This window comes from Chlamydotis macqueenii, chromosome 2 (genome assembly GCF_036417535.1).
Source record: "Chlamydotis macqueenii isolate bChlMac1 chromosome 2, bChlMac1.mat, whole genome shotgun sequence".
Classification (NCBI taxonomy): domain Eukaryota; kingdom Metazoa; phylum Chordata; class Aves; order Otidiformes; family Otididae; genus Chlamydotis; species Chlamydotis macqueenii.
This window is the reverse complement of record NC_141557.1, coordinates 151,598,892-151,612,719: the sequence shown is the minus strand read 5'-3', so window position 1 is coordinate 151,612,719 and position 13,828 is coordinate 151,598,892. Positions and strand designations below refer to the sequence as shown.

The following is a 13,828-nucleotide window of genomic DNA, read 5'->3' as shown; positions in this document are numbered from 1 at the left end:
CCGTCCATTTTTGGCTGCATGCAAAGTCTTTCAGTGTTGCACTTTGGAAACCTTGGCCTTGACTTCTGTGTTGCCCAACACTGACATGACATGATTCTTCTTTTGTTTGTTAGGATACTGTGGTGCTGATATTAAATCCTTGTGTGCTGAAGCTGTCCTCTGTGCTTTGCGCCGCCGCTATCCTCAGATATACCAGAGTAGCGAGAAACTGCAGTTAGATATCGCTTCTATTAAGATAACAGCACAGGATTTTGTCACGGCTATGCAGAAGACTGTTCCAGCTTCACAGAGGGCTGTGGCTTCACCTGGGCGAGCGCTGTCGCCTGTTGCAAAACCACTGCTGGAAAACACGCTGGCAAGAATTTTACAAGCCTTGCAGAGAGTATTTCCCCATGCAGAGCTTGCACTAAAGAAGGACCAACAGCAAGGTATAACAATAACATTTACTGCTTTAAAATTCTGCCAAAGCAAGAACTTCTCATTTGTGCAATCAACAGAAACAAACCTCTCAGCCGTAATGACAGTAGAGTTTTGGAATAGGCACGGGGACGCCTTTATCTCGGGGATATCGTGCATGGTTTTTATTCTGGGTTCTAAACTGAAGTGCTGGATAGAGCTGTGAATTGCTCACAATACGCGGTAGAGAACTATACTTACGTGAGCTCACGTTCCTGACTGCATCAGGCCGGATCAGGTTTAGTCTGTCAGCTGGTGAGAGCAAATAAACTGATAAACTCACTCCACTCCTGGTGAATGGAGATCCATGGCTAGGTGTTATGCTAATCCCTTGAGAATATCGTACCAGTCTTACTCCCAGTAGAGCTGGGAGATACATTTGCATTGGTAAAACAAAGGCAGAAATCCACCACCAAAATAAAGGAGAGAGGCTAGGGGACTGGGAACCACATCCCCTCTCTGTTGTCTGCCTTCCGTGATCTCCTCCTTGGGTGATCTTTGAGGAGCCTTATTTCAAAGGTGTCTTGGGCTGTGTATAGTGACTCACTAGTCCTTAGACCAAGGGAAGTCTGTGGCCATCACATTCAATTAATTCCCTCACTTCCGATGGGGGAACCTGCTCCAGAAAGAAGTGGCCTTGTTGGGTTTTTCAGATGCCTTGGAACTACAGAAGTTGTTCCTAATCACCTTCATGCTGAAGGAAAAAAACCTCCAAGCTTTCACCAACAGAGAGATATAGCTTATGCAAATCATGGGACTTAGGACAGATTGTAGAGACTTGTGCAATCTCCTTAGGTCTGTGGTAGGAGGAACTCTTTGGAAAGTAGCATTCAGTGCGTGCCCTCAAATCAAGAAATACAAGTTAAGAGGTTTCCAGCACTGATTTAGAAGCTGTATTAACACAAGAGGGAGATATGCACTACTCAGGAAAGTTAACAAACCTCTCTTGTTTTTCAGACAGCTTAAGTCATCTTTTAAGAAATTATGGCATTGACAGTGCTGAGGAGTCACCATCAATCTCTGAAGAGAAGCCAACGCATAAAATGCCTGGTAGAGAAGGGGGAAAATTCCTCAATTTTAGCAGGTCATATTTTGTCCCTTTTATGTTTACATTTTTAAGACAGCTGTGTCTGTAAACAGTTTTGGCTTGAGGGGTGGTAGGTGAAGGAGTAAAGTGTGTGTGTGGGGACCAATATTTCCATGAGGAAGCAAGCGTGAGGATCCAGCTGAGTACTAATGTTCTAATGGAGTACACTGCCATAACCCATCCAACTGAACAGCCCAGCCCTCTTTTCCTAACTCCAAGCAGTCCACAGACTATTAGACCTTGTAGATTTAAGCCGTGGTATTCCTTGAAAGACTCAAGGCTGCAGAAATGTGCCGTCTGTCCTCTTAGCTTAAAAAAACTCCTGTGGACTTGTGTAGCCATGGTTTTGCCCTTCTGATTTCCAAGACTGTTAAACCGGCAGCAAATTATGGAGCAGAAACAAAATTGAGAAGTGGTGTGCTAAAACACTGTGAGACAAACTTAAACCACGTCTGCAATTTGTACGTTTAACCTCCTAAGTTTATGTCAGGTAACAGCAAACGTGTTTCAGTGCCCACATTCATTTTTTTCTAGAAATGTTGTTCTGCTCCTTCCTTCCCACCATCTCCAGTCACTATGGCCAAATTTCAGCTCAACTTGACAGCTGTAGGGATCTCACAGTGACCTGAACTCAAGACCTACTGAAAATGGGTGTGTACGGGCGGTGAAGAGATCCAGATTGGTGTGTGCTGAGAGACAGAGAGTCGTTATTCTCTCCCATATCCGGTTACTGACCAGTTGTGGTGTGTGTATGGAGCTGGACAGTCACTGAAGCATAGAATCAGCTCCTCTGTGTGATTCAAGGGCTTTTACTTAACCCAGCCAAAAGAATAGCAGACACGCTGGGGATTGGCAGGATGTCTCAGGGGAAGCACGGTACGAGGTTGTAGGAAAATGGGGTTTGGGAGTCTTGCCGATCCCAGGCCAGCTTATTAGTTGCTGGACTATTGAGAGAATTTATAAAAAGAAAATGTGTATAGGAAAAAAACTTTAGCAGCTGTGTGCCCATTCATGACTTCATTTTTACACTTGTTTTCTTCTGATTGTTCTAGAAATGCTTATTACCAGCCAACATCTTGCAGGCCACGGTTGTTACTAGTTGGAGAGCCAGGATATGGGCAAGCTTCTCATCTGGCACCTGCAGTAATACATGCCCTGGAAAAATTTCCAGTTTATACACTAGACCTATCCATTTTGTTTGTTAGCGTGACATCGCCGGAAGAAACATGTGCACAGGTATCTTTTCTCTCTTCAGTCTCACAGGATCCATGAACTCTATATGAACTCGTAGAGTCAGCAAAATTCACTGTTAATGGAGGTGGCCTGGTTTGAATGTGCTGTTATGTTGACTTCTGTCTGAAAATCCACTTTTCTTCTAGATCGAATGCTACCAAATAAGGATGTTGTAGATGGCCATATCTTCCATTCCAAACTAAACAGCGAGCATGTAGCTAGCAGCTCAGGAAGCTGGCAGGTGCTGCTAAGAAACCCCCCTTGATGGCAGGAAATCCTGCTGGTCTTGGTGGGATCCAGAAAGTTGTTTTCATTGCTTCTTAAGACTCTGTGCTCCCAGCTGATGGCTCGGCATCAGCCTGACTGCATGTGATGCACTTTTTGTAGCCACCTTTTTTCTTATATTTGTAAGGGAATCAAGGTTTTGGGGAAAAGAAGTGTTTCTTTTTTAACATAGACATATCCATAGACAGCTTCTGCTGCTGCTGCAGTACAAGTAGTAAAAGCATTAGAATTCCTGGAACACTTACATTTGTACACCAGTGTGCTTTTCTTAACTACAAAAATTAGAAGCAGATGTTGTGCTGTCTTCCTTTTTACGTTTAGGCAGGAAATCGATTTTGTTGTTTCACATGCCTGTATTAAAATAGTCTGACCTTTAGTAGCAGCATTTGAGAGCTGTACAAGTACGGACAGACGCATTACATGACTGGATACTGATTGGTCACATAAGAGGAACAATCCTTTTTTGTTATGTGATGATTGCATCTGCGGTCATATAACTACCACGGCTAGTCGCTGCCTGGGTATATCACATGCACTTCCCATCCTGTGAGGGGAACTCCCTGAATATTGATCATCTGAAAGGGTGCACAGAGAAATTTATCATGTGAAAGTACTGTTGCCACTTCCCTCCTGCAGTGGATGCATGTCCTCTTCTGTGACTGAGGCACCATCTGTAGGCAATGGCTTGTGGTCTTCCAAAGCACGTGATGTGGTCTGATGGATCCTTTGGTCCTGAGAGGGTGTAAGTGATTAAGCTGTTCAGACAGGCTGAAAAATGCTCAGCTCTTATAAAAATGTACTTGAATGTAGGAAATGTAACCAGGCTTTTTTTACTGTGTCAGTCTTAGTCTTTTCACATAGGTCTTTGTTTAGCGTGTGCTCCAGACTGACGGTCTGCATTGAAAATGGTGTAGTCGCAGTCGTGCAGCGATTTACCCAGACTAATCCATCTTGCTGAATGGTTAGTCTTGTTTTTTTTAGGTGCACCACCATACCAGCTGTGTTGTGAGGCTCTTTAGGAGTTATCTTACACCCAAGTAGATTTGAACTCAGGCAGAGATTCAGGTCTGTTTCTGGCTGTAGCAATGTCTATATCTGAGTCAAAGTGAACATTCTGCCTTATTGTTAAGGAGTTGTTCTTTTGTTCGTTTGTTTTGATGTTTACGCTTCGTTTCCTCCTATTTCATAAGACACTTTGACTGATATGTAGTTATTGATTAGCCTATTCTACATTGTTTAGTTTTCTTATCCAAGCTTTCATTTTTCCAGTTGATGCGAGAAGCCCAAAGAACAGCACCAAGTATCATTTATATCCCACATATCCATTTGTGGTGGGAGGCTGTTGGACCTACACTGAAAGCTACTTTTACAGCACTACTGCAGAACATTCCAACGTTTGCTCCAGTTTTGCTGCTTGCAACATCTGATGTGTGTTACGCAGCGCTCCCAAAAGAGGTATTTCTGTGGATATTATTCTACTTTCTTGTTCAGTTTATTGTTGTTTGTAAATCCTTTAAGCATTGCAGTACTGTGCACTCTTAAGCAAATTCATACTGTTATTACTCAGACACCGTAACCAGGTCTCTTAAAATTGCCTTAGAAAAAACAATGCTGAAAGCACTTGTCTAAAGTGTTGTCTGAGTCAAGAGATGGACTTTGACCCAACTATTTTGCCCTTCTCACACCCTCCTGCCTATTAGACAGCTGTGTAGATGTAGTTCAGAGAATAATTCCAGTGACTTCTAGATGGTTGGGTATGTGCTTAGTCCAGCATCTACGGTGCCTGACACGTAAATGGGAAAACGATATTTTGACTGAAAAGTGAAAGAGACAATTTGACTGAAAAAGTACAGTGGTCACACTGTTAGTGATGGAACACAATTTCAAGTTCAAATTCTTTACTGAAAATTTCAATTTCTTTCTTCATATAGGTGAAAGCTTTGCAAACTAGAAAGCTAAGTTCCAACTTCTGTTTAAGTAACTTGGAAATAAGTTTTTAGTTGTACACCGTAAAATTCAGCAAGAGTACATGCTTAGCTTTCTAGGTTTCTCAGAGTGTGCATTAAATGAAGGTGTTCAAATTGTGAACATGCTGCTCAAATTATTTTCTCTGCGTAACTGGCTGGGAGGAGGGGACGCACCTAGATGTGTTTATCATCAAACACTTTGAAAACGCTGAACCTTCCACAGAAGTTTTATAGCATGAATAAATTCCTTCTCAAATAAGTATGGAAATTCCTTCCATACCTTTTGGTAGTAGAGACTGAAAAATGGACTGCAACTTGGAAGTATGCGACTTCCGACACCTCCTTTATCTTCCATTAAAAAACCCCAAAAAACAATCCCTTACCAAAAAGCCCGCAATTGTCAGCTGAACCCTGCCTGTTCCCTCTAGAGCTGCCATTAAGACTCAAACCAAAGGACAGCAAGGCAGGTAAATACAAAAGCGGCAGTCTTGGATGTGGTGAATGTCACCGCTTTATCAGTGTCTCATATGGTCCCTTCACTGAACTTGAACTCTAGAGGTGTTCTTTAGAGAAGATGTTTTAATTTGCCACGCTAACCTAAGGAAAATCTAGCCTTTTAAGGCCAAGAAGATAACTTGTCACAGTGTGCCTTACCCAGATGACTATTCTGTTTAATTTAGAAAGGTACTCATCTTCTGGGAACAGACTACGAATTTGTGTGGCTTTGTATCTGAAATATTTTTTCACCTCATGCTTTAGATAGAAGAATTGTTTGTTAATGATGATGAAGAAGTTTTCAAAATCCAGCTGCCCAGTAAGGAAGAAAGTAGAAGGTTTTTTGAGGACTTAGTTGTAAATCAAGCTGCTAAACCTCCTGCATCAAAAACCAATGCAGGTGAGAATATTCTACACGTAAAACTTTGCTAGCTGTAATAAATAGCTGTACAGTATTTGCTGTGGTGGTGACTTTCTATCAATAATTTTTCATATGCTTGTATTTGAGTGCTGTAAATTGACTAAAGGTTTCTGATTAATTCAAGCTCATCGGACGTTGGAAGTTCTGCCTGTCGCACCGCCACCTAAGCCGCAGCAGCTGACAGAGGAAGAGAGAAGACAGCTGGAGGAGCAGGAGGAGGATACATTGCGTGAACTGAGGCTTTTCTTAAGGGATGTGACTCAGAGACTTGCTGTTGACAGACGTTTCAGAGCATTTACAAAGCCCGTTGACCCAGAGGAGGTACATCAGTGTTGATGTGTAATACCATTTTATCTGTGTATGTGGGTTGGGTGGTGTGGTGTGTGTGTGTGTTTTCCTAATTTCTCGGTGTTTGTATTTCTCAGCGTTTGTGTGCTATTTCTGGGAAGGATTCTCTTTGTTTCTAGGACTGTACTATTCTGATTTCTCAAGAAGCAGGAAGTGAATTTGGCTTTTACTTTTGATGACTGCTTGAGGCTCTCAAATGTCTGTTATTTGAGTATTCACTGAAAGCCCCAAGTTCCTTCTGAAACGTTTTTAAAACCTGAGAATATTTCATCTGGAAGGGAACTACAGTGATCATCTAGTCCAGCTGCCAGTTAGACCAAGTGCCAACACAGTTTTCTCATGGAAAGGCTTTGATACGTAGGCATGTTACAGCACTGAAAAGCAGAGAGACCTCCTTCTTTAGAATTCTAAATGGTATCGATAGGACTGCTTAAATAAAGCTCTTTAATTGACTGTCAGTCATTTCTGTGAGAACAGGAGTAGAAGCAGCAGTTTTAAAAACCAATTTTAAGATTCCATTCTCTGTTTCTTCTGAGCCTGGTTTCTTCTTCCTTTCATACACTTCTTGGTCTCTTTTTACCATTTAATTTATTGAAGAAGTCAAAGCCAGGGGCATATACTTCAAAGTCAGCTGTAGTTTTAAGAGTCAGCCTTGCGTTTCAGCAAAGTCCTGTTCCCCTGAGCATCCACGGACTTGTCTTTCCCTTTATTTCAGCTTACTTCTAGATGGGAATAATCTAAACAAACACAGATGTCCTCATCTGAACTAGTCATTCGGCTCCTTTTATGGCCTGAGTAAAGAAATGGGCACCTCTGAGTCCAGTTACCTCCTTCTGAAGCAGATGCCTGGGAGAGATACTTCAAAGGTGCAATTCCTGCAGCCTTTTTCTCCCCACCAACAGCAAGGAGACTCTTGGGTGACTTTGCCAAGAAGGTTTTCTTTGCTGTGATTTTCAGCAGCAAAGCGAAATGAAGCCCACTCTGGGTGTTTGTTTGGCCCTTCTCTGCCCCACACATGCTTCTGACCTCCCTGCTCCTTTCTTGCCCTCTTCTGGTGTGTCTCTTCAAAGCCTGTCGAAATAGCCCTTCTATTTTCAAGAAGTAACTGGTTCATTTCTGCATCTTCAGATGTGTCTTTACTAACTGCTCGGGGTTTTTAAGAAGTCCTTTGTTTGACTTTATGAAAATAATTAATTTTGGTAGACAGTGTGTTAAATCTCTGAGCATGTACATTTCGTTTGTAGGTACCTGATTATGACACAGTTATTAAACAGCCCATGGACCTTTCGACAGTTCTCTCTAAAATTGACTTGCACCAGTACCTCACTGCAGGAGACTTTCTAAGAGACATCGATCTCATCTGTAGCAATGCTTTGGAGTACAACCCAGATAAAGATCCTGGGGGTGAGGATGTGTTTTTATCCGTAATTTAGAAAACCTGAAAATGTGTAAACTGTTAAATGTCGTCTGTGGACAGCAGACTTGGGATTAGATCATTTGAAATGCTCTCCACAGAGAGCATTTCTTGCCAGATTGTAAATGTCGTAGCATTGAACTACTTGGGCATGCAATGGCGATAGAAGTGCTGACCAGGAACTAGTGCTGTTGCTTTAGCAGTAAACTTTTCTGCTGTTCTGCTAAAATAGTCACAGAGGTAATCTTTCAGAACCTACCTATGAAAAGAGCAAAAGCTTTGTAAGTCATCCAAATAAAGGATTTGATGGGCTGGCAGAAAATACTCAGTTCTGACTGTAAAATTTCAGATCGTCTCATTAGGCACAGAGCTTGCACTCTGAAAGATACTGCATACGCCATAGTGAGGGAGGAAATGAACGAAGATTTTGAACACAGATGCAAAGAAATTAAGGAATCTCGTCAGAAAAGAGGTATGTGTTTTCAGACTAAAGGATTTTAAAAAAGACTTGTTAATGAACAACACAAGTCACAATTCTTTGCTCTCTGTTCTTTATTGCAAGGTTGTAGTTCTTCAAAGTATGCTCCGTCTTACTACCATGTCATGCCAAAGCAGAACTGTGTTCCTGAGTGTAAGGAAACAGATCCAAAGTGTCATGAAAAAACGAAGATCTCAGCAGCACCTGTAGATTCCAGTACACCCCGTTCTAATGGCAAGTTTCATTTTATTCTGTCTTTCTTGGAGAAAGTGCAAAAGTCACTGATACATTCTCTGTTCTTGTGACATAAGAACTTTCTGTGACGCCAGAGGCATTACATTTTTAAATTTACTTCAAAATGTGAGATAAATCCATTCATACAATATACTTATGAAGTTCACGTGCAGTGGTTGGGTTTACATTGTAAAACACTGGCCTTGATGACCCAACTGACATTTAATGGCTCTTAAATTGCTACCTCTTTAAGTAAAAAATGTTTTACATGGCAGTTTCTCAATACACAACTAGTTTTTAGTTCTGTGAAATGGTGGTGTTCCCTTCCCTGCCTCAGGTGCCCCCTCCACGGGCCACAGCCGCCTTCAGGCATCCACCTCCCCCGGTGTGGGGTCCTTCACGGGCTCCAAGTGGATCTCTGCTCCTCCGTGGACCTCCATGGGCTGCAGGGGGACAACCTGCTCCACCATGGTCGTCACCACAGGCTGCAGGGGAATCTTGGCCAGGAGCCGCATTACTCCTCCCCCTCACTTCTGAACTGACCTTGATGTCTGCAGCCATTCCTCACAACAGGCTGGTAGATGTCTCTCAGGATCTTTTTTACATCTTATTCACTTCTCATCTCCTCTCCACTTCTTACAGCCAGGCCGGACTGAGTCAGGCCCAGTCGGCTGCCTGGCGAGAGGCCAGAGGGTGAGGCCTGCAAGGCCCATGAGGCCTGCGCCTCCCCCTCTGCGCCTCTGCCCCTGCTCAGCTTCTTCACATCTTCTCTCTTCTATCTCTTTTTTTTTTCTTTTTTCCCCTTCTTAAATACATTATCGCAGAGGCGTTATCACGGGATATTCTGCTACCAATCGGCTCGGCCTTGGCCAGCAGTGGGTCCGCCCTAGGCCTGGCCAAGTCCCCTGAACAAAGGGGAGCGACTTCTAGCAGTTTCCTACAGAAGCTACCACCTTAGGCCCCCCCCTACTAAACAAAACCACGACAAATCTTTACCACCTCTTAAAGTGATTTCCAGTTCAAGGGGGAAAAAAAACAGGGGAACAATAATAATAGAGATGTAAAGGCAGGATCATTATTTCCTCACTTTTCCTCTGAAAAGAACGTGAAAGAACAAAGGGACTTGGGTGTCTTTCAGTTAAAAGGCAGGACGTGCGTGGTGTGAAGTTTCCTGGTCTCCCTGGCATGACTGGGAATTTTGCCACTGACTTCACCCAGATGCTTTGTGCAGGACTCTGTGAATACAAAGAATGGTGGGTCTTTCTGGAAAGCCAAAATGCAAAGTTTCTTTTAAACAAGGTTTATGGACCAGTTTTTCTCCAGGAAATATGCCCTTAAAATTGTCTCTCTAACTCTGCCCAACATGTGCTTGTATGTTTAGCTTTTGACATTTCCTAACAGATCTGAAGAAGGGCTTGTCTCCAAATGCTCTTCTCCTCTTCATCTGCATTAGTTCACGCAGTCAGACAGTAAGCAACTTCACCTAATAACCTTGCTTTTCTGTAAAACTTCCTATCTAAAGTCAGAATTTTCTGCTCATAAAATCTTGAGGTTGATGGTTTTGGGAATGAAATTCTGAAGCTGGCTTTTGAAAATCTAAGAGCAGATTGACCTCATTAACTTGCAACTCTTTCTGTAGACATAGGTAGGGAGACAGGCAATGGTAGTTGGGCTCCTTTGATCATTTTCCTTGTAAGTCAAGTAAGATGAGGATGCTGCATTTTGAAGGAAGAACCGGTAAGGTCTTGGTAATGTTCTGGATTGCTTTTTCTGGTGTCTCTTTGTAGAGAGGTCAAAAAGAAAACGCAGAAGGAACAAAGGGTCTACAGGTATCTCAACAAAGACGAGGAAATATCAGTTCAATAAAGAGAATAAAGTTCCAGAAGACGACAATGAAGTAGAGATTGATGAAGAGTCTGCAGAAAAACATATTTCTAACACGGATTGCACTGAAGTTGAGTCCACACAGGATTTTTCTATGGAAGAAAATGAAAATGTGCTTCAAGAACGACAGAAAAATGGTAATGAAAATAAGTCTGGGACAGAAAAAGAAAGAGAGAGACCTCTCCTTGTGGCTAAAACTGCTTCTGAAAGGAGGAATGTCACGGTTCCTGGACATTCAGACCTAGGAAAGGAGAGTGACATGCCAGCTTGCCAGATAGCAGGAAGTTCTGAAAATGAAGATTCAAATGGTAAGTGAAAGGTCAAACATGTCATGCAGCTCCTTTTTCTTCCTGAGGAGGATTACACTATTTATTAGGTTTCAGCCTTTTTAAATTCCATTCTGTTATTTCTGGTGTATCTCTCTAAAAGCAGGACACGGTGTTTCTTGCATAATCAGAAATCCTGACTTCAGAAATTTCTGTCATTGCAGATTCGCGGGCACACCATATGAATCACGCGAGGCGTTCTCAGGGAGAAGAGCAACAGGCGATAAGCGTTGAGAACGCAATGGAAATTCTCACACAGCCAGTGACTGTGGATCATGATGAGCTCAAAGTGAGTCTAACGTCAATTTTGTTCATACTCAAGTAGGACATTGTCGTGCTACGTGCACAGTTGTAAATGGAGTCAGTTGTTAACCAATGCCAATTAAAATAATGTATGGGAAGGATCGACAGCTTGTGAAATAACTCAGCCTGTAATGGGCTCTGACTGATGTGTTTCCACACCTGCTGTAGCCTGCTGTTCTTGCTTTTGGTGAACTCCATTTTAGGAGACTGGCTTCTCTTCCTGATCTTTAAATTAAAAGGCTTGCTGACTTTTAAAACAGACCACTGACAACCTGCTAGGACTGTTGGCTATTAGTGTCTTAACAGTTTTTATGATGGATTTGAGGAGATGGTTTTGGGTTGGTTTTTGCATGTTTTCACTCATTAGGAACCTGAAAAGGACCTTTCTTTCTAGCAGCGATGACTTTAAACCTGAAGCGACCGGGCTGACATAAAGCTCACTGTGGATAAAATATTAATACCTACTTTTCTGAAATTCTATCAAAATCCAGTGTTAGACTTTTGCACTCATACCGCTACACTGTCCTAAGGGTTTTCCAGTCCCTCGCAGGAGAGAAGTTGCTCTCTTAAGCTACAGCTGGGGAAAGGGTTAAAATGGGCCTAGCTGCAGGGGGTAAAAGAGGTTCCTTTGCATGACTTGGAGAGGGCAGAAGAAGGAGCTGATCTTCAGGGGGTGTTGCAGTGAGGAAAATGAGGGAAGCTGCTAGGCTGGACTCCTGTAGGTTGGCCAAAGCCAAGGAGAGCTGCTGTTTACCTGCCATGATGAGAAAGGGAGGATTACATGGATGTTACCCCTGTGCGGGCAGAATGTGACCAGATAGAATCCCCATTGGTGAAGGGGCTTGTCAACACAATTTCTGTCACAATTTTTAGCTGTGACCTAAGTTGTAAAAGTGAAACTAACTTGTTAAAGCTGGATTCCTAAGGAAGCAGATTTCAGGTGGTTTTGTTGTTTATGTCTGCCTGTGGACGTAAGGAAGCTGCATAGCTTTTTCATAGAGTCAAGGTGTAAATGGCATGTGCTCCAAAGTTATTGCCCACTGGAGAAATGGTACGGTAGAGCCCTTTTGTATGTTTCAGGTATGAGGAGAGCTACAGTCAATGAAACGTGTCTTTTAGAACACTTGTTTCATTAACATGGGTGCCATTAGAACTAGTGGCTCATATCACCTGCAGTGCATAGGCTAGGTGAACCTCCAAAATGTAGCTGCTTGCTTTTGGTTGGGTTTTGTTTGTTTGTTTCTTTATTTGCTTGTTAATAGGCCTATAACTTTATAAACATATAGAAGAGCATGCAGTCATCTATGTGGCAGTAAACAGACACAGTTTCACACGAGATGTTGACCATACATCCTACCTTGTCTGTGTGCAGCAGCTGAAAGCAACACTGCATGGTTGCTTTGCAACTTCTCTGCATGTTGTATAGAATGAAGTTGAGGGAAATACTCCAAATTTGTGCTAGCTGATCTGAGGGAGGCAGAGTCTGATGATGGGCAGTTGTGAGGCGGTAAGATTTTCATGTGGTACAGCTGCTCTCTTAAGCTACATCGTCGTAGCCTCACACAACACACGGATACTGAACAGCCACAGCAGTGGATAAAGGTGCTGCTCCAAACTTCTTACTGTGGCTTTCTCAGAGATTGTCTCAGTCACATCTTTGATAACAGAAATGACAGTGGGAGAGATTGGTAATTTGCTCCAGGCAGAGTCACTCTGCGAGTTTACCCACTCTTCAGTGTAAAGATGGGAGCAAACTGACCTAACTTTGCTTCCTGCTCTGCTTCAGACACTTGAGTAGCGTGTTCTGCCAGCAGAGGTGTAGGCACGGTATGCGTTCAGCAAAAGAGTAAAGGTGAGCACCTAAGGATGCTTCTGTTTCCAGCTGGCACAGCTCTATCTAGAAGATCTGTAGCCTGGCTTCCAAAGATCCATTTTACAGTGCCCTGCAGTGCACAACGGTTCCTCTAATTAAATGCAACAGTGGCATTGCTGTGGCAGCAATTCTAGCACAAAGTGGACTGTGTCATTCCTTGCTGTTCTGGAAGCAGCTGATTTGCAATTGTGATCGTGGATGGGATACACTGATCAGTAATCCAATACTGTCTGAAACGCCAGCCCTTCCTTTTCTCTGAAGTATGGAAAATGAAGGTGTTTTCTCCAGTTAAGTCTTGTGAGATATTTAATCTATTCTCTGAAGTGTCCCTCATATTTGATTTAACAATATAAGAAAGTAAAATGTCACTTGCGTTGTGTTGCTATTGTTTAGCTTCTGAAAACATAAAGGGCCTAGCCAAAGCATCTTGCAGTATTCTAAACTTGTAGATTCCTTTTCTTTTCTTCAGCACCTGTTGGATTTTGTCACTGTGATGACTAAGAACTTCAATATTTTTCACCTGGAGAAGCTATATGCCATCCTTAGTCAGTGCATTTACCGACATCGGGAAGACCACGACAAGACTGAATTAGTGAAGGTGAACTGTTTTCTCTTCTGGCACTTTCACTCTGATGCATGTGTGTGTTATGCATGGGCATGTGTGCACTCTGGACATCCCGCTTTTCTAGTTTTACGCTTTGCTGCTTAGTTGCCTGTGTTACAAGACTTTTCATTTCAGTCTGGAAGACAAAGATATCCATATTCAAAAAACCCCGTTGTTTTATTTGGCATAATTGTTGGCAGTTTCAGCAGGAAAAGGCTTGAACTTGAAGACAACAGGTCCATCCACACAGCCCTCAAAGCAGTTAAGCCCAGTCTGTCAACAGTCCTTCTCCAGAAGCTTTTTAGGGGTTGGGGTGCTATCAAAGGAGGGTGCTTTTCTCCATCTGTCACTTCCTCTTTTTCCCCTTAGAGGCAGTCAGACACGGTCACTTTGTATAGTAGTCATTCCATTCTTGAAAAG

General features: G+C 42.7%; 1 protein-coding gene across 1 annotated transcript in view; it reads left to right on the top strand.

The window, feature by feature from the left end:
• Positions 1–13,828, top strand: part of ATAD2 (ATPase family AAA domain containing 2) — a 38,320-nt gene that overhangs the window by 21,046 nt on the left and 3,446 nt on the right. The window contains exons 16-27 of the mRNA XM_086741229.1: positions 114–428; positions 1,414–1,540; positions 2,596–2,779; positions 4,331–4,516; positions 5,788–5,923; positions 6,069–6,265; positions 7,537–7,696; positions 8,056–8,178; positions 8,269–8,418; positions 10,206–10,610; positions 10,793–10,917; positions 13,274–13,402. Coding sequence (XP_086597355.1) covers positions 114–428; positions 1,414–1,540; positions 2,596–2,779; positions 4,331–4,516; positions 5,788–5,923; positions 6,069–6,265; positions 7,537–7,696; positions 8,056–8,178; positions 8,269–8,418; positions 10,206–10,610; positions 10,793–10,917; positions 13,274–13,402 — 2,237 coding nt within the window. The remainder of the gene's footprint in view (positions 1–113; positions 429–1,413; positions 1,541–2,595; positions 2,780–4,330; positions 4,517–5,787; positions 5,924–6,068; positions 6,266–7,536; positions 7,697–8,055; positions 8,179–8,268; positions 8,419–10,205; positions 10,611–10,792; positions 10,918–13,273; positions 13,403–13,828) is intronic.